The sequence below is a fragment of the Meles meles genome, chromosome 13 (genome assembly GCF_922984935.1).
Source record: "Meles meles chromosome 13, mMelMel3.1 paternal haplotype, whole genome shotgun sequence".
Classification (NCBI taxonomy): Eukaryota; Metazoa; Chordata; class Mammalia; order Carnivora; family Mustelidae; genus Meles; species Meles meles.
The window spans coordinates 87,805,495-87,824,994 of record NC_060078.1 but is presented as its reverse complement, the minus strand read 5'-3'; the positions used below and the strand labels follow the sequence as shown (position 1 = coordinate 87,824,994).

General features: G+C 50.2%; 1 protein-coding gene across 1 annotated transcript; it reads right to left on the bottom strand.

Annotated features, from left to right (window-relative positions):
• Positions 1-815: 815 nt before the first annotated feature.
• On the bottom strand, positions 816-12,641 carry LOC123955094 (zinc finger protein 717-like). The gene is made up of 7 exons (XM_046026619.1): positions 12,136-12,641; positions 11,068-11,153; positions 10,294-10,479; positions 7,102-7,228; positions 6,763-6,855; positions 4,419-4,713; positions 816-819 (listed from the first exon to the last, which is right to left on the bottom strand). The coding sequence occupies exons 2-7, from the start codon at positions 11,074-11,076 to the stop codon at positions 816-818; spliced, it is 714 nt and encodes a 237-aa protein (XP_045882575.1). The 5' UTR covers positions 11,077-11,153; positions 12,136-12,641.
• Positions 12,642-19,500: the final 6,859 nt, after the last annotated feature.

Below are 19,500 nucleotides of genomic sequence, written 5' to 3'. Positions count from 1 at the left end.
GCAGGCACTCACTAAGTGCTTCCCTAACCTTATAGTCTCTGCTCTGCTCATTTCCAGGACTTAACACGCAGTTCTGGGTCTCCAGGCAGAAGGGTGCACATTCTGCAGACTCACCCTGTGATTGTTTCATCCTTATTCAGGCCTGGATTTACAAGATCCCAGAAGTCCCAAAAATGAGGAGCAGGGTGTTGGGGTTCTCGGCCAATCAGTCCTTTGCCCACAGTCCCCACCAATTAGCTGAGAAAAAGAAACATAATTGGAGGCCAAGTGTCGTCTGTGCTCTTGTGGAACAAAATATGTAACTGAGACCCCGTCACTGCAACATAGTGTGTTAGGGTTCCTCCGTGTCCTGGGACTCAGTCACCCAAGACTGTTGCGTACTTCTGAAGTATGTTTCAAAGCACATAAGTGCATTTGCCCAATTCAGGGTAGCAAGGCTTGTCAGAGTCTGTGATCCTAAGCCAAAATACAGTGACTGAAGAAGAGATTCCTTCTCTTGAAAGGCTCCCACATCCAGGTAGGACAGTCACGTGGTGGGATGGAGAGGGGGCCAAACAGGCCCCCAGTCTGGAGAGCACTGTTTCTATGGAAGAACGGAAAAATATGACACGCTAAGCATCAACCTCCCAGTGTTCTGAGATGGGGTTCATCAGGTCTGTATCATAAGTGAACTGGTAACATCCAAGTAACTCACATCTCCTGGAAACTGGTATATTCCCCTGCACGACAATGGAAACATGACTTCAAAGAACTGCAGTTCAGCTAAGCCCACGAAGAGAAATGCTGGCCCTTTCCCTGGAAACCCAAAGATTGTGTCACCTGGAAGAGGAGGAAGGTAGCCCCATCACCACAGAGCTGGGCTACCTAGGGTGGGTCCCTAGCTGAGACGGACAGAAAACGTAGCTGGTTGCGTCATTTACCATAAGGCATACATAGAAACGGTTCAGTCTGAAAAGATTAATCAAGCCGCTGCCTTTGGCTCAGGTCATGATCTCAGGGTCCTGGGATCGAGTCCCGCATCGGGCGCTCTGCTCAGCAGGGAGCCTGCTTCCACCCACCTCTCTGCCTGCCTCTCTGTCTACTTGTGATCTCTCTGTCAAATAAATAAAATCTTTAAAAGAAAAAAAAAGATTAATCTAGACAAAATACCAAGGAGCCAGGACTACCCAGGTTTGAAAATGGAACTGTTCCTCCTTCCCAGCTTCTCCAGGCAGAAAAAAGGACCCTGAGATAAGAAATGACTTCAGGCTAAAGATCACATTCAGGACACTAACAGCAAGATGGAGCCTCAGAGCAAATCTCACACCAAGGATGCTGCTCTAAGACCCTCCTCTGAGACTCTTAAGCCTTGTAAATCCCCACAACAGATAACACCGAGAGTTTTTGCAAATCTTAGGGGCATTGTCCCCACATCACTCTGAGGCAGAGTGGTGGGGGATGGCTTTCATCTAATGGAGTGGATTATAATAGATCAAAAATCCAAAAACTTGGGGCTCCTGGGTGGCTCAGTGGGTTAAAGCCTCTGCCTTCGTCTCAGGTCATGATCTCAGGGTCCTGGGATCGAGCCCCACATCAGGCTCTCTGCTCAGCGGGGAGCCTGCTTCTTCCTCTCTCTCTGCCTGCCTCTCTGCCTACTTGTGATCTCTGGCTGTCAAATAAATAAAATATTTTTTAAAAAATCCAAAAACTTTTTAAAGGGAACTAAATCAATTTGAAGTAAGTTTAGAAACAGTTCAAATGAAAAGAGCCCTCTGGGCAAGAAATACTCCTGAAGAAACTAGTTAGTGTAAAAAAACAAACAAACAAACAAAACTCGGTATGTGTTGGTAGAAGAGAGATGACAGAGTACAGAACCCAGAGCTTTGGAAGTCACTCTCAGACGCACTGCACCCTGATCAAGGGGCTGATGGGGTGCCCTGCTAGACTTCAGAGTTCTTGGGGACCACAGATGGCTGAGTGCCTCCCAACTGCCCTCCCCTTTGAGTGGACTGTCTCCCATCTCCATGCTACACTGGGTGTTGTACGCGGGCCACCTAAGTGGTCGCTTGAGGTCACATGGCTTCAGACTACGAGCAACCACACAGAAGGCACTGCTCCCACAGAGACTGTGCACCTTGTCCTGATACAGATGACAATGTCCTAGATGTTCAGCCAAACAGCTCTAGAAGCTGGAACCCTCTGAGTGTCCGTGTAGTGTGTATTTGTAAGTGACGTGAACTCTGTGGCCGGAAAGCAGGTGGTGTCCTCCTGTATTTTCCAGAGACGGCCACATGCTCTTGTGAGATGCCTTTACATCAACTTGACACCGACTCCACTTCTCCACCCCTTGGGATCTTCATGGGCCTTGTAACAGCCCCAAACAGAAAAATTCAGAATTGACTGTGCTACAGGAGTAGTATTGCCAAGTGTCCGCATAGAGGCAAAAATCACCCCAAGCAGAGAACAAATGGTCTATAGTCTTTCAAAAATCTTCTTTAATATAGTATGTATCATTTCTATCTGAAATTTTATCCACCTTACCTGATAGTTTTCACTTCATGAAAAATTCACCGATATAAAGTGGACATTCTGTTGAAAATTGGGACACATTAAAGATATTTATAAGGTTTTACTTTATCCTCAGTGTTCAATGACCTGTCTCTGCCCAATAAAGGGCATTTATTGAATTTCTTTCTTCCTATGATTTGACTTTTCCATCCATTGCTTGGGGATGAAAAGCAACAACAAGAGTTACATCCGTGACTCTCTTGCACGAGGACTGGTAACGTCTCACAAAGGGCGACCTCAAATTCGTTAAACTGAACTAGCTACAATGGACTCACATTGTTGGAACAGGTCACACATAGGATTCAACAGTGACTACCTCTCACTCAGGTAAGTGCAGGTGAAGATCTGTGAGGCAGCGTTGGGAAGATCTTTGCCCTCCCCAGTCAGTCCTTTCTGCCTTAAGTCCTGGGCTCCAAAGACACACCTGTGGGTAATCTGCACTTCCAGAGCACAAGGAATAAAAAATCATCAAAGGCAAGTAAGTTTTTTTGTGGCCAGGCATGGAAGTAATGTTCGTAATTTGTGCTCATGATCTTTCGGCCAGAGCTCAACTATGTGCTTCCCCCACAGTAAACGGGAGCCGAGAAATGCAGGCGAACTGTGTGCCCAACACAGAGGATGTGAGTTTCGGTGTACGTATCGCCAGTGTCTGCCGCACGTGGCTTCTCCCCAGTGTGAGTTCTCTGATGTTTGCTGAGGTGTGATTTCTGACAGAAGGTTTTCCCACACACATTACATCCATAGGGCTTCTCTCCCGTGTGAGTTCTCTGATGCACAGTCAGGGCTGACTTCTCACAAAAGGTCTTCCAACATTCGTTACATTTATAAGGTTTCTCACCTGTGTGAGTTCTCTGGTGTACAGTGAGTTTTGATTTCTGGTAGAAAGTTTTCCCACATTCCTTACACTCATATGGTTTCTCACCACTGTGAAGTCTCAGGTGCACAGTGAGCTTTGGTTTTACACAGAAAGATCTCCCACATTCGCTACATTTATAAGGTTTGTCTCTTGTATGAGTTCTCTGATGTACGGTAAGAGCTGGGTGATGGCCGAAGGATTTCCCACATTCTTTGCATTCGTAAGGTCTCTCTCCTGCGTGAGTTCTCAGATGTGCAGTGAGAACGGACTTCTTATGGAAGGTTTTACCACAATCATTGCATTCATGATGTGTGTCTCTATTGTGAATCCTCTGATGTACAGTGAGGGCTGACTTCTGGTGAAAGGATTCCCTACACTCGTTGCATTCATAGGACTTCTCCCCTGTGTGTGTTCTCAGATGCACCGTGAGTTTGGTTTTCACAGAGAAAGATTTCCCACATTCGTAACACTCATATGGTTTTTCTCCCGTGTGGGTTCTCTGATGAACAGTTAGGTGAGACTTATGGCAGAAAGATTTCTTACACTCGACACATGCATAGGGTTTCTCCCCTGTGTGCATTTTCTGATCTTTACTGAGATTAGACTTTCTGTGCAAAGTTTTGCCACATACGTCACATTCAAAAGTTTTCTCTCCTGAGTTCTTGAAAGCCGAGTAAGGTGTAAGTTCTTGCTGAAATTGTCCCCGCTTTGATCACGTTCACAGTGTTGCTCCTCCAAATCAGCTCTGTGAAGATTCAGTTGGGTTGGCTGCACACAGGTGTTCCCCCATTTGTTACACCTACGGTGACCCTCCCCTATGTGAGTTCTCTCTCGGACAACGACAGCCGACTTGTCACAGGCTCTCCAACAGTCATCACAGTTACAGGCAGTCTCTCCCACAGGAGCACTGCTATGTGTAAAGGTTGTCTCCTTGTTAAAGTCGTGCCCTTGCCCACCAAATCCAAACGGTGGCTGCAAAATCTGAACTTTCTGATGAAAACTATGGTGTTCACACCCGAAGGGTTTGCCACTCCTATTACGGTCCTCCGGCTTCTCTCCACCATGCGTGCCATCAGGCTCACCAGGGAGAAACATGTTCTGACACACATCAAACTCCTCTGGCGTCACTCCTGAACAGTTTCCATTATTTACAACCAGGTCTGAAATGTGGATTGCGCTCGAATTAAATGGTTTGCCCAAGGCGGTTCTCTTCGTGGTCGACCTTTTGTTGCTGGAGAACCCAGCTTGCCCCACATGCCTGCTCTGATGCTCCTGGTGGGTCTCAATCAGGTCACCTGCACTCTGGACATCTGAAATGAGACAAAGTAACCACGTCTGTGAACCACATCTAAGCATTTCTTATGGAAGGTTTGTGTAGGAATAAAGCGGTTTCTTTCCATCACAGTAGGGTGTGAATTTTGAAGAATCGATAAAGGGTATGTTATGATAAGCATATTATTTTTCTCCCTAACGAATTCATGTAACAAATGACACTAACAGATTCTTGAATATCAAATCAAGGTTTTATTTGTCAGTTCTGCTTTTTTTTTTTTTTAAAGATTTTATTTATCTATTTGACAGACAGAGATCACAAGTAGGCAGAGAGGCAGGCAGAGAGAGAGGAGAAAGCAGGCTCCCCGCTGAGCAGAGAGCCCGATGTGGGCTCAATCCCAAGACCCTGCGATCATGACCCGAGCAGAAGGCAGAGGCTTTAACCCACTGGGCCACTCAGGCACCCTCAGTTCTGCTTTTTTAAGTTTCTTTTTTCCTTTATGGATCCAGGAGGAAGTCACAACAGTCACCTACTCCCTAGCCGCAGTTTCAGCTGAGTTTTTCCATCTCATCTGTGTTCCTTCTGTTTCCTGTTTTCTTTCAATAACGGTGCATTCCTTTTTGCTTGGCCTTTCCTCATCACTCAGCTTTGAAGGTGACAGGATCGTCCTGGACGGGCTACTTTAGGGTGCAGCAGACGTAAGCTGGGATATTGCTTAGGGACAAGGATCTGCACCCATGTTTCTTTATTTTTTCACTACTTCTTGGGGGATGGCTATGGGCATCCTCTCTCCTTCTCCATGCTAGCCAAAGACACCTTTCTGCTAACTCCTAATGAAACCCTATGCCTTGGCTTCTTACAACCAAGTTCCAATTCTCCTCCTTGGGCTGGTCTAAACAATTTAGGTTCTGCAACACAGGCTGCACCCACAAGCTCTGAAAAGTCTTTTTCTGGCTGCTTCCTGGAAAAGCAGTCTCCCCTGTTTTGCTTTGCTTCCTCCTAGTGCATCCCTAGTTGACAATGTGCTGTTTCTAAAGGCTTCTGTGTTGCACTTTGGAGTATCAGCTGTGTCCTACTTTCAGTGGAAATAGAGTCTATGCATGGACTGGACTCTCTCTGTTATATTATGGATACTTAGCAGGAACAACTACATCCTGAAACCCCTGGCTCCACTGGCCTTGAGAACACATGAACTCCAGATTCTCCCCCCATGCCATGGATCGCCCCTTTCCACACTGCAACTTGTGCATGGTTCTCCGCCCCTCTGTGACACTGATTCCGTGCTTGACAAGGCTTGGTCCTGCGCCTCTTATTTCCTTAACAACTACCTGGGCAACCTCCTCTCACCCTGTGCCTCAAATACCAGTCAGGCTAAAGACTGTTCTAGTTTGCAGTTTCTAATAGTGACACCCAATCTCTACTCCAGACATTATACCCATGTATGGGTTATGTTGTCAACACTGGAAAATCTAAATCATCACCTCAAGTTACAGCTATCTGAAACTAAAGTCTTGATAATTCCCTCAAAAATACTTTCTCTGGGCTTCCCTACTAAAATAACACACCCCATTTTTTTCTCTCAGAGTGGTAAAACATTATTTCTGATTGTTACCCACTTCTTAGTATTTTGTGTATTTGTTTCATTCTGACTCAACTGAAAGTAATCTCTTAGAAAGGATGGCATGTATTTGATTACCACTGTAATCCCCACAACTACAAAATGACTCATGCTTAACCTGTGTTGAAAGAATAAATGAGGGTATAAATAAATACTCGAAAGAAAACAGTGCATGAGAATGGAGGAAAGGAGGGCATCTTTGAACCCAGAGACAACGGCTAATGAAGAAAGATATTCTAAGAGGAGGCAGGTAAGGAATGGGTTTTGGATAAGCCTAAGAAAAGAGTGGGCAATTAAAAAAAGAAGGGGACATTTGTGGGGTAGAGCCATACTGTGAGAGTGAAGAAGGCAGGAGTCTGATCCATGCAGACTCACTGTCCTGAGGTCTGGACCTCGGCAAATAGCTCAGCACAGCCAACATCAGCTGTGCTCTCCTCTTCACAGATCCCTGCCCCTGCACTCACTGACCTGGGAGGCGCTGGGTTGGGGCTTCCCCTACAGCCCACGGCTCTGTTCCTTGCTCCAACTTGACAATCACCTCAGGTTTGGAAATGCAGTGCCCTGTTGATCAGAAATAAGTGGGACTTTTAACAAACTGCTTAAGTTTCAGGGCATTTGAAGAACGACATGAGCAGAGCTGCATGGACTGTACAGTGAAGGGCCGACAGGAACCTCCGACTAGGGGTGAACACGCACATTCTTCTGGGCCGCGGATCTTAAACCTGAGCAGCCTTTAACTTCATAAACCGCTGCACTTTTACTCACAAAGAGGAAAGTGCTTACACCTACCAGGACACTCTCACTCACCCAATGACACCAGGCTACTGTAGGTCTCCAGCATCACGGCCCTGTACAGGGTCCTCTGAGCATCATCCAGGTCCTGCCACTCCTCCCAGGAGAAGTTCACAGCCACGTCCTCAAATGACACCAATTCCTGGAATGACACATGCCTCAAATCAAGGCATCAGCCTGGATCAGAACAGGAAATCTAGGAGTTCATTCTTTTCTGTGTGTTTGGTCTTGTACAAAATATACCCATGGTTTGGACTCTGTACTGTGGGGTAAGGTAAAGAGATACCACAGCAGAAATTTCCTACCTCAGACTGGAAAGAACAGCAAAAGAAAGTCTCTGAACTTGGGAGATGGATCAAGATATTTTCTAATCTTTATGAGAGAGAGAAAAAAATGAAGAAAAATAAAAAGAGGCCCATAAACAATTTAAAAAACAGTCTAACAACATGTAATTGGAGTTCCATCAGGAAAGGAGAAAGAATAGAGCATTTATGTGTTTCAGAAACAATGGCTACAACCTTCACAAATTTTGTGAATGATCTGAATATAGAGATTTATTAACTTCAGTGCCCATAATTAAGTTAGATTTAGGAAAAAAAAAACAAAAAACAAAAAGCCAAACAAACCTATTCTAGGCACATCAGAGCCAACCTGCCAACATCCAAGAATAAAGAGAAATCCTGAAAGCAGCCAGAGAAGAGCAAGCCCGTTCAGGTACAAATACGTGGGAGGACGGGCAACTTATCAGAAACAACGGGAAAACAAAGTGCTGAAAGTAAATCCTTCGATGCCACTGAGTCTACTACCCCCACTGAGCAGTTACGCTACAAAACTGAAGTGAAATAAATACATTTTCAGAGAAACACAACTAACATAATTCATCATCAGAAGAGGGCACTACAATGCCGAAGGCCGTCCTCCGTGGCTGAAACAAAGCGAGACCAGATACTCTGGATCCACAAGACAGAATCAAGATCACTGGAAATGCCAAATGTGTAGGTAAATCTAAGGAACGACATATAAATGCACTTTTCTTCTTTATGTCTATAAAGAACATGATCCTGTAGGGAAAACACTGCAACAATGTACAGGGCGCTCATAATGTCTGTAGGTTCAGTATGGACACACGTGTGTACTATCCACAGTACACACGACAGGGGCAGCAAATGGGTTTATACTATTCAAAAGTTCCTCTATTTTCTACGAAGTAGGGCACTACTACTCTAGTATGTTTGGTAAAGACTCATGTGGTAAACCCCGTGAGGAGTGAATAAAAAGGTAACGGAATGAGTGCAGAGTTTTAATATGCTATGGCTGACATATCGAGGCACCAAATGGTTTAGCCATTTGGAAGACAGTCTGGTACTGTCTGCACAAGCAATCACAAACTTCCAACCCACAATCCCTTAATTGCACCTCCGGTGTGCGTCTGGAGGAGCTGAAAACTTACGTCCGGGCAAAAACCAGCACATGGGTGCACACTGCTGCTCTATGCATAATTATCAACACCTGGCCGTGACCGAATGTCGTCAACGCGTGCACAAATCAACCGTGCTTCCCTCTGATGACAGAATGCTGCGCAGGGCTAAATGGACAAAGGAGCTCCCCAGGCAAGGAAAAACTGGGGGACAAAACACAAATGCACCCTAGTAAGTGAAACGAGCAAACATCAAAGACCACATACTGTGTGATTCCAACTACACGCCTGCCTGTAGAAGGCAAAACTATGGAGACAGGAACAACATCACCAACGGCCAAGGGCTAGGAGGCAGGAATGAACGGAAGGAGCACGGAGGATTTTGAGGACAATGACGCTATTCTGTATGACTGCAGTGGGGTGAGGCTAGAACGGGGGCTACATCTCCTGATACATCTGTCCAGATCTCGATGCCAGTCGCGGTTCGGTGGGAGAGGGAGGGTGGACAGAAACTCCATTCTGGTCGTGTCAGTCACTGGCTAAATCGAAGAAGCACACGGGAGGGAAGAAAGGAAGTTGTGCTTTTCCCACAGGACTCACTCAGCTTGGGGTGCCTTCCCCAGAGGCTTGAACTAGTGGTCGAAAGGCTAGGTAAGAGGTCCAAGCTGGAGAGAGGCGCTGTCCAGACTGTCAAACCGCAGAGGGCCAAACAAGTCCAGAGTGTGAAAATGGGGCCCCGATATAAACACTTGGATGAGCTGCATTCAGGGGAGGAAACAAGCGGAAGAAACTACCAGGGAGGCCGCCCCGGAAGCGAACAGACGAGAACGTCCAGGAGAAGACCTGGCAGCAGTTTTCCCATGGCAGAAGAGTCGAGAAAGGCACAGCCCACAGCACCGTCCGTCACCGAATCAAACACAATCTGGGTTGCTCTGTAGGTCGCAGGGTTATTTCTTCACTTAGAAGACATGAATTAAGACGACACAGAGTAGGGCAAGGCGCAAACGAGCCGTGGAACTCTCTCTCAGAAAATGCCACTCTCAACAGTCGGACACACAGCCTACACAGACCGGCTGACAGAAACACGTGGAGAGGAAGACCTGCAGCCATTCAGTCCTGCAGACACCCCAGGGTCTGACTCTAGCAGGGCTCGGGCCGTGGCTGCAGTGGGGCCGTGGACCCAGCAGGGCCCTCCAGACGCTGCCTGGGACTCGACTTTAGCAAAGCTTCTCAGGCAAACTGCGTTCCAGCACCAGGTGACCATCACCACTGCACCGCGCTGCAAGTGCTGACTTCCAGACTGGCGGCAAAACTCGGTCCGCCCCCTCAGCCGTGTGGCCAACAAAGGCACCACTTCCGACTTCTGTGCCTGCAATTTTCCGGTCCTGTGAGAATGGGACGCCTCTTCCGAGGGTCCTTTCTGAACAGGTAGCAACGGTGTGTGTCATTCTGCTATGGCATCAGAAACACCAGAGACCAACCTGCACTCACCCTGGATGACTCGAAGGCCACGGAACCCGTCCACGTCCACAGGCACTGTTACCGTGTTTCTGTGTATCACCCTGAAGCTGCGTTTTACTTACTTCTACTTTTCTGTTCTAAAGCATGAGCCCTTACTAAGGCGGGCCCGTACTGCACGGAGCACTGGGTGTGCTGCAAAAACAATGAGTCTTCGAACACTGAAAAATCAAATCACATTAAAACAAATAAATAAAGCCTGAGCCCTTCCTCATCAAGCTTAGGAAGCACCACGTGGAACAAGCTGAGGGATAAACAAGCCAACAACTCACCAGAGATGTACTCATCTTCCGCTGCTCCTGGGAACGCCCAGAGGGCTCTGGAGAGATCCCTGGGAGAGAAGGCGAAGGGACTGGCTGCATGACAAGACGGCTGGGCTCTGCTCCCACACCCCGGCCTCTCATGTCTGAGCGCCGCACACCAGCTAGAGAAGACGAGAGGGAGAGAGCGTGCGGCTCCTGTGGGACAAGAGAATTTTACACCCTGAGAAAGGGCAGGAAAGACCCTATTACAGGCCTATTAATTTACACACACAGTTTGTTCATCAAAACACATGTTCCCTACTGACTTATCAACAGTTAACAGTAAGAACCCATTTAAGCTTTTGAAGATGCTCATTAAAGTAATGACTGTTTCTGCTATTAATGGAGACACCCACGCAGGGCTTCACAGCAGTGTCTCCGTGAGGACACCTGCGGTGTGAATACCTCGTTCCCACAGAAAGGAGACACCCTGCAACACAACACTGCTGGCCCGTGCCTTCGTAGGAAAGACACACGTCAGGTGCACGGGACACTGTGCTGCACTCTTCCCGTGATGACCTCAATGACCTGCTCCCCTGTACTCATTCCCTCCAGCACGGACGTGGGCTTCGCCATGCAACCTGCTCTCGTCAAAAGGAACGCAGCACACACAACCCAGACACAGGCCGAGGAGCACTTTTCCGCCAACACCCGTGAAGAGGCCCGGGACCAGCCTGATACAAGGCTCAGCCAACAGCACCAACCACCAAAAGGAGGAAACGCAATCCTCTTTCACCAACCAACCTCAGTCATGGCACCAGACGATTTCGGCCTCTCTTGGGAACCAGGCACCACCAGGAGCCGACCGAGTACACCCAGGACCTCAAAAACTGAAACGACCGTGGTTTAAAGTCATTAAACGCGGTTGGCCTGTTACCCAGCAAATGCTCACGGGATACATTTAAACCCCGAACTCAGCACGTACACCGGGAGAATGTCTTGAATTACACACCAAGACCATCAACAGAACTTGACAACCCATGCCGAACCTCTGAGGGGTGTGAAGACTGCCCGCTCGCTGGACTCCAGTGAGGCCGCGGGAACGGGCCTGGGGAGCAAACACCTGTCTTAACACCTGTACTTGGCTACCTGAGTCTGCTGGTTACAGCTGGGCACATGCCGGGTCTGGCTTACGGTCCCAAAAATGGGTTAGAGAAGACAACTGCAGCCCAATTTTCCCGTTTTACACAACGGAAAATGGAAGAGCAGGCTCCTGGCATCGCCCTGTAGAATTTTTCATCTTCACAGACAGGTTACTGGCATTCAGTGGGAACACCCGCCCCGCAAATGCCTTGGGCACCGCAGGGCAGAGACATCAGGGAAAGTGGGACGGGCATGTTAAGGCAGTTCCCCTAAGAAACGGTGGTCCTAAGTGACGCATGTATCAAAACTGAGGCCAGAACAGACATGGGCCGTGGCTGCACTGTGGCCAAAGAGAACGCACGCCACCCCCAAGTCGGGCTCCCTGCCGCGCGCAATCCGGTGAGCCCGCAGCCGCCTCGTGTCCTGGAAGCCCTCCCTGCCCCCACCCTTCTCGGGAGGCAGAGGTGCCGCAGACCCTTCCCGAGCCGTCGGGGGAGCGCGGCAGGCAGCTCCAGCTGCGCAAGCGGAGGGCGTTCTGGCAACAGAAGCCGGGAGGGGAGAACCGAGCCGTGCGGGGTTTAGGGTCGGCGGGCAAGTGGCCTCTCAGCCTCGGCAGGTTCCCCCTCCGCCTCACCGCAGGCCCCCCGGGGGAGTGGCACCTCGCGCGCCGTCGCGCGCCCCGCTCAGCCTGGCTCCGGTCTGCGGAGCGCAGGTCCAACCTCCCAGTACCTCGCAGCCTCGGGTGACCTCTGGGGGAGGTGTCACCCCAACCCTGTGCCGTAAGCGCGGGGCCATACAAAGCTCCGGTTCTCCTCTGCCTCCGCTCCAGTCGCGGGGGCTGCCTCTCGGGTCGCGCGCCTCCCCCGCGTGCTCCCGGACAGCGGCCCCTTCCAGAGAAGGCAGGACGGCCGTCGGGGGCCGAGCCACCGCTCCTGCAGCCAGCGGCGCCTGCAAACGAGGTCCCGCGGACGCTGCCGCGAGCCCAGCGCTCGGCAGACCACACAGTGCGGGGGCCCGACCCCGGCCTCGGAGGAGCCTCAAGAGAGCCCGCGCGCACGCAGCTCCCAGGAGGAGCTTCGCGGACCGGGGCCCTCGCACTCCGCACCGAGACGCTCGCGCCACGCCCGAGCGGGAACCGGCCCGAGCACCGCCTGCAGCCCCAACCCCGCCCTCGCCGCCGCCGGGCCGGCCCCGCGCAGCGCGCCTTCTCCCGGACAAGCGACCGCCGCCAGCACAGCCCGAGGGCGCCCGGCCGGCCCCGTCGCCCCGCGCACCGGGTCTCGTTCCACGGGTCGCGCCTGCACATCAGGCCCCGCCCCCGCCGAGCTCCCGCCTGCCGCAGGGCTGCCCTTTCCCCTCGCACCCACCTCAGGGCCACAAGACCCAGCCCACCGGAGCCCGCAGGGCGCCGGATTTCCGGGCGGAAGAGGAGGAGCGGGTCCGCACGTGCGCAGAAGGAACCCGGAAGACCCAGAGTCCCGCGCGGGCCTTCGTCGTTGTCGCGGGAGACTACATTTCCCACAAGCCTCTGCGCTCAGTCCTTTAGGAGCCCTGGGAGGTGATGTGTCCAGCTGCGCGGGAGCGGGCTGGGGGCCGGGGCAGTTGGTCTCTAACCTCGTGAGGATACCGGGGATTTCTGGTTTATTATGAGATTCTGATTTCACCAAACGAGAGACGTCGTCCCTAACTGGTCAGATCCTAGTATGGAGGAAACATGAACAATTTCTCTGTAGCGTGGGAGGGTGTTTGACAACATCTTACCCGCGGAACTTCTTTTAGGGCTGCTGTCCGTCCTCCCAAGCCCCACTGCTACCTCGTCAACTAGGCTTATCTAATAAACGAGGCTTATCGACTATTCCAGTCTTTTGTTGTCATTTCAACAATCTTCATGGCATCACCACCAGCAGCAGAGTCCTTCCCCAGAAACCACTTTCTTCGTTCACCCCTAAGAAGCACCTCCTCATCTGCTGAAGTTTTGTCATGAAATCACAACAGTCCAGTCCCGTCTTCGGGCCGCATTTCTGATTCCAGTTCTCTTGCTGTTTCTGCAACATCTGCAGTGACTTCCTGAGGGCACAGGACATCCTTCAGGACCTGGTGTCCATACAGCACGACACTTGGATGGGGGCCCGGACGCAGTGGTCACGTGGGGCCGTGCTGCTTAGCCAGCTGGGGACAGTGGCAAGGCACACCTGAACAACTGGCCCAACTCCTGGATGCACAAGGGCAGTTGGAAATGGAGACACTCCCTCCCAGCAGCCCCCACGTCTGGCCAGCACCCTCTCCATCAGTGTGTCCCAGCCAAGACTCAGGGCTGCAGACGGGGGCCCGTGCTAACATGAGGGCAGCATGTCTGTGCAGGGACTCACACTCTGGCCTCTCAACCTCTTGTGCCTTTCCCTAATCCCTTCCTTTATTGGAGAGAAGAAACCACTTACTAAGCATTCAACAAATACTAGGTACTACACAGTGTCTCAGGACTGAGGAAAGACAGAGCATGCCAAGAAATTTATCTTTTTTAAAAATACTTTATTTATTTGACAGAGAGAAATCACAAGCAGGCAGGGAGGCAGGCAGAGAGAGAGGAGGAAGCAGGCTCCCCGCTGAGCAGAGAGCCCGATGCGGAGCTCGATCCCAGGACCCTGAGATCATGACCTGAGCCGAAGGCAGAAACTTTAACCCACCGAGCCACCCAGGCGCCCCAGAAATTTATCTTCTTTGATACACATTCTAGTGGGCAACATATGACGGGCCTACATGCAGACACGCCGATAGGAAACACCGGCGAGGAGGGGCGGAAGGCTAGTGGTGCTCTCACCCTCAAGAGAAGGCCACTAGGGAGGGTGTCCTTCGAATGCAGCATTTTAACACCAAGAAAGAGGGGAATGGCAGCCAGGTGGATATCTGTGGGAACAGTAGCCCCTGCAGAGGGGCCAGCAAAGCCCTGAGAATTGAGGGTGTTTGTGTTGGGAAGGAGTGAGGCGGTCAGTGGCCATGGTGGGCAGCGGAGGACAGGAGAGCATGGGAGATGGTGCAGGGGCTTAGGTGGTGGGAGGATGGGTCTGGGGGAGTGGGAGGTCCAGGTCCCATGAGGCCTTTTGTGTGTGTCAGAGAGGGACACTGGCTGCTGAGGGAGTGCGATCCCCCTCCAGGGTCTCTCTGTGTGCAGCATGGACAGAATGGAAGGAAGGGCATCTGCGGGCAGGGAGCTGTGTTGGATCGATCCAGGTCCAGAGAGCCCAGATTCCTGATGTCTTTTCTTGGTAGAGTAAGGGGTTTGCTGGTGGCCAGGATGTGGTGGGAGAGGGGAGTCAGGATGACTCCTGGCCTCTGGTCTGAGCAGCGCTGAGAACAAGAGCATGCCTTCTAGACAGAGGAAAGCAAGGGGAGGTGCAGAGGCAGGCAGCAGCGGCACAGCTCCGTGCCTGTCAGTGCAAAGAGCCCGTGAGTTTCATGGTGTGGGAGCTGAGGAGCTCTGGGCTGCTGGCATGGAAGCCTCAGGACGTGTTCTCTGACAGCCTGGTTTTCTCAGAGAAATGGGAGTGAGAACCACATGGGGGCCAGAGGGACACTGATGGAGGTTTGAAGAAATAAGAGCAGCAGGAAAAGAGAATTAGTCCCCTAGGAGAGTGGGAAGAGGGAAGGAGGGGACATCCTGGGGCTTCAGGATTATGAAGGGGCCCCGGGAGCTTGGGGACTGTAAGTAGGGCCACCCGTGTCCCTCTGAGCCTGGGCTGGCAGAAGCATAGATTCCTGGAAAGGAGAGGGGAGCAGAGTTGATGCCGGGGAGAGACGCACATGACTAGCAGTAGAATCCCACCCAGGCTGGGACAGGAAGGTGCCCAGATGGGCATGGGGAAAGGTGGGGACACTCCAGTGGGCACCACTGAGTGCCCACGGCCATCTCTCCAGCAGTGGGGATGAGGTACTCCATGAAGGCCCTGCAGCAGCTTCTAGACCACAAGGCAGTCTAGGACATGTTCACCCACCTCTCCCTCACTCAGGTCACAATCCACTGCTGTCTGAGGATTCTGATGTTCTGATGCCCCTATACCCCTCATAGCCCTTCCTGAGTGGATGCCTTTGATCCCTGGGTCCACAAGGCACTGGACTAACCAAAGGGCAGGGATGTGGAAATAACATGCTGACAGGTCTCTCTGGAGTTGACCTCCAGATCCACAGTTGGAAAGCCATATGGGTGGTGGGCACTTTGTATCATGACAATGGGGTGCAGCTTTGGCAACGACCACACTGTGTCGTGGATAGAATCCTCACTGAACAGGTGCCCCATGTGTTATGGGGCTCTTGTTCAGTGTCGGTCTGAATCCAAGCTGGAAGCTCCCTCTCATGTCAGAGACCATGAAAGGGACCTCAGAGAGCCGTCAGTTAAGAATGGAACCACGTTTGAGGGGTCACAACGCCTGGTCTCCTTAAGAGGATCAAATAAACCAAAAGTGGGATATTCTAGTACAACTGAAAGAAACAACCTCCCCCCACCACCAACATTAGCTGGGAAATCTGAGTAAAGCACTTATACCAACCCAGGGAACAGATGGTCATACCTGAGGGGTCTTCCTCTGGAGAGAGAGGTGGGCAGGCCCCAAAGTTCCACCTGCAGGGTATTCCCAATGATGGGAAGAGGAAGACGTCCAGGTGGGAGCAAAAACCCAGGAGTGCCTCCTCTTCTCCACACAAAGGTGCACAGCAGGAAAGCCACACAAGCCACCAGGAGGCTGGGCAGACCGAGCAGAGCCATGTCACCACCCTATGTGGGCCATGGAACTGTCACTTAGAATGTCAGCCGCTGCTGAAGACAGTTTGTTGTAACTGCAAATCAAGTCTACAGGAGACCCACATGCTCCCTTGAGCCACGTTTAGAAATGTGATGGGTTTGGCATCTTCAAAGTCACTTAATTAAGACTCTACACTATCCCCAACAGAACTCCTCCTTGTCCCCGTGTTTGTCCCCCAGCTAGTCATCAGTTTGACTCTTCTCCCGGAATAGAAAGGAAACCCAAAAGGGAAAACTTGGGTGTCTCTTGGCGGCTGCCAGACGGAGTCCTACTCCAGCAGACATAGAGCAGGCAGATGGAAGACGGTCTTCAGCTGGACCCCCGAGCCTCTCTTCTTCCCAACCACATCCTGCCTGACCTTCTCAACCTTTGGCATTGGCTGTGCCTTTCCCTGTGGCACCTTCTTCTCCCTTCCCACTAGACCCCTACATCATGCCTGCCCCATTTGGCCCATTTAGAACAAAGCAGTCAGAATCTCCTTTAAAGACATAGATCAGGCCAGGTCACTCACCTGCTGAAAAACCCTCAGTGGGTTCCCAGGAATTTACCTGACGGTAAAACCCAAAAGCCTTACAAAGACCTTCAGGACCCCGCCACACACTAGCCTGAACCTTGCCTTCCTGTCCTGTGGGGCCTCCCACCACTCAGCTCCAAGAACAGTCCATGCCATGTGGTCTCCAGGGCATTGCCCCAGTCCCTTCCTCTGTTTCTGATGATGCCCTTTCTGCCCCTTCTGCAGACTCTCCTGCACCTCCAGCCCCTGCCTCTCCCGCACACTCGCCACAACAACCTTGTCCTCTCTCCTGGTTTAGTGGTGATTATACATTAACTCTGATGGTCCGCTGGGCTTGCATAGAGACCGTGGAATTCAGGACAGTGGGCTGGTGTCCACTTCACTTTGGACCCGGGGATGGGGTCCAGCTGTTCATGCCTCTACCGTGCAGGTGCTCTCCACACCCCCTGGCACCCTGCACCTCCCCCATTTCCGTAGCTCTTCCTTCTTTCCATCCCACAGCAGGCTGCTTCCTCATTTCAACTGGCATTTATTTGGGTATCAACAAGATTAACAATTAGTATTCTTAGGTTTATGGGCCATTGGTAATATTTGAACTGTTATTTGACCATTTTTCTAACGAGATATTTACCTTATTGATTTTTCAATGATATAGTCAATTTTCAAAAAAGGCAATAACACCATCTATCCAAACAATACACACATTAACTTACTGGACATGTTCCCCAATTATGTATCAGTTAGTCAAATTTCATGTCCGGATATTAAGACAATGTTTTACATGAGAAATATAATGACCATTTATTCCTTTCCTGCATTAGAAATTAAAGTTCATTTCTTTAAGATAGACCCTCATTTTAACTGGGGGAACAGTGCAAAGGGATGTGAAAACAGTTACTACTTCTCCCACCTCTCCTCCGGACTCACCCTTGCAAAGTCCCTGGGGTCAGCAGCCAGAGACCCAATGCTCCTTTTGGCCACATGTACGGACACACGGAGGTGGGGTAGGGGAACCAGTGCTGCTGGGTCGTACGAAACAGGGCCTTGCTGGACGCCCAGGGGCTCCGTCAGTGAAGCCTCTGCCTTCAGCCCCGGTCATGATGCCAGCGTCCTGGGTTCAAGCCCCGCTTAGGGCCCCCTGCTCAGCGAGGAGTCTGCTTCTCCCTCTCCCTCTGCCACTCCCCCCGTTGGTAATCATGCTCTCTCTCAAATAAATAGAATCTTTATTTTTATTCTTGGTTTAATTTTCCTTATGTTCGGCTAGCCAACACATAGTACATCATAAGTTTTCGTTGTAGTATTCAACGATTCATTAGTTGCGGATAACAAAATAAATTAAAATCTTTAAACAAAAAACAGGGACTTGCTATGCCCCTCCCCTACTTTTTTAAGACTTTTTTTATTTATCTGAGAGAGACAGTGCACACACAGAGGGAGAGGGAAGGTAAGAAGAAGAAGCAGACTCCCCTCCGAGCAGGGAGCCCACTGTAGGGCTAGAGCGCAGGACCCTGAGATCCTGACCTGAGCCGAAGACAGGCACTTAACTGGCTGACCCACCCAGGAACCCCTTGCCTACTGTGTTCTGTTCCTTCACCAAATATTTCTTGGGCATCTTCTTTGAATCAATAGATGTAGATTCTCGTCATTCCTTTAAATGCTGCATAATATCCCATGGTGTGATACATGAGAAAACAAAGGAAATTTTCAACTTTTAATGTTTTAAAGCCCTGCTCCTGGGCTCCCAGAGGAGCCACTCCTGAACACTTACCAAGGTCAATATGACCAAAGTCTCAAAACATGGCTCTGTTTCTGCCCTAGCGCACTTTGTACATCTGCTTTGTTTAAAATATAACCAAACAGGGGCATTCCAAACACAAAGATAAGCAAAAGGAAGAAAGCTCTCCTGTGCCCATAAAATCAAGGTCACACAGTCCCGCACACATCAGAAACTGAAAATGAGGTCTGCAACCTTTTCTGATGCCCTTTGTCTGATGACTTGTAACTTTCTATGTGAACGTCCACAGCCCTGTGCCAAATGCTGTTTCCTGGAGCGTCCTCTTCTCTGTGAAGCAGTTCCCCAGGCTGTCCTCACTTGGGCTCGAACAAAACTCTTCTTTTTAGAGATTCTAAAAGATTTGTTCATTTTTACATCAACATACACAACACTCAATAAATCATTCCCCCAAGAAGGTACATTTGTGTTGTTTTCAGTATTCTTGTTTGCTTTTTGACACAGTAAAAGAAGCTGTCTTAAGGATTTTCTCACATAATTTTAATTTTCTGTTGTTGTTATTTCTTTTTTATTTAATTTTATCTTTTCAGTGTTCCAGAATTCATTGTTTATGCACCACACCCAGTGCTCCATGCAATCCATGCCCTCCTTAATGCCCACCACCAAGCTAACGCATCCCCCCTCCCCCCTCCCCTCCAAAACCCTCAGTTTGTTTTTCAGAGTCCACAGTCTCTCATGGTTTGTCTCTCCTTCCAGTTTCCTTCAACTCCCTTCTCCTCTCCATCTCCCCATGTCCTCCATGTTATTTCTTATGCTCCACAAATAAGCAAAACCATCTGATAATTCACTCTGCTTGACTTATTTCGCTCAGCATAATCTCCTCCTGTCCTGTCCATGTTGTTACAAAAGTTGGGTATTCATCCTTTCTGATGGAGGCATAGTACTCCATTATGTATATGGACCACATCTTCCTTATCCATTCGTCCGTTGAAGGGCATCTTGGTTCTTTCCACAGTTTGGCGACTGTGGCCATTGCTACTATAAACATTGGGGTA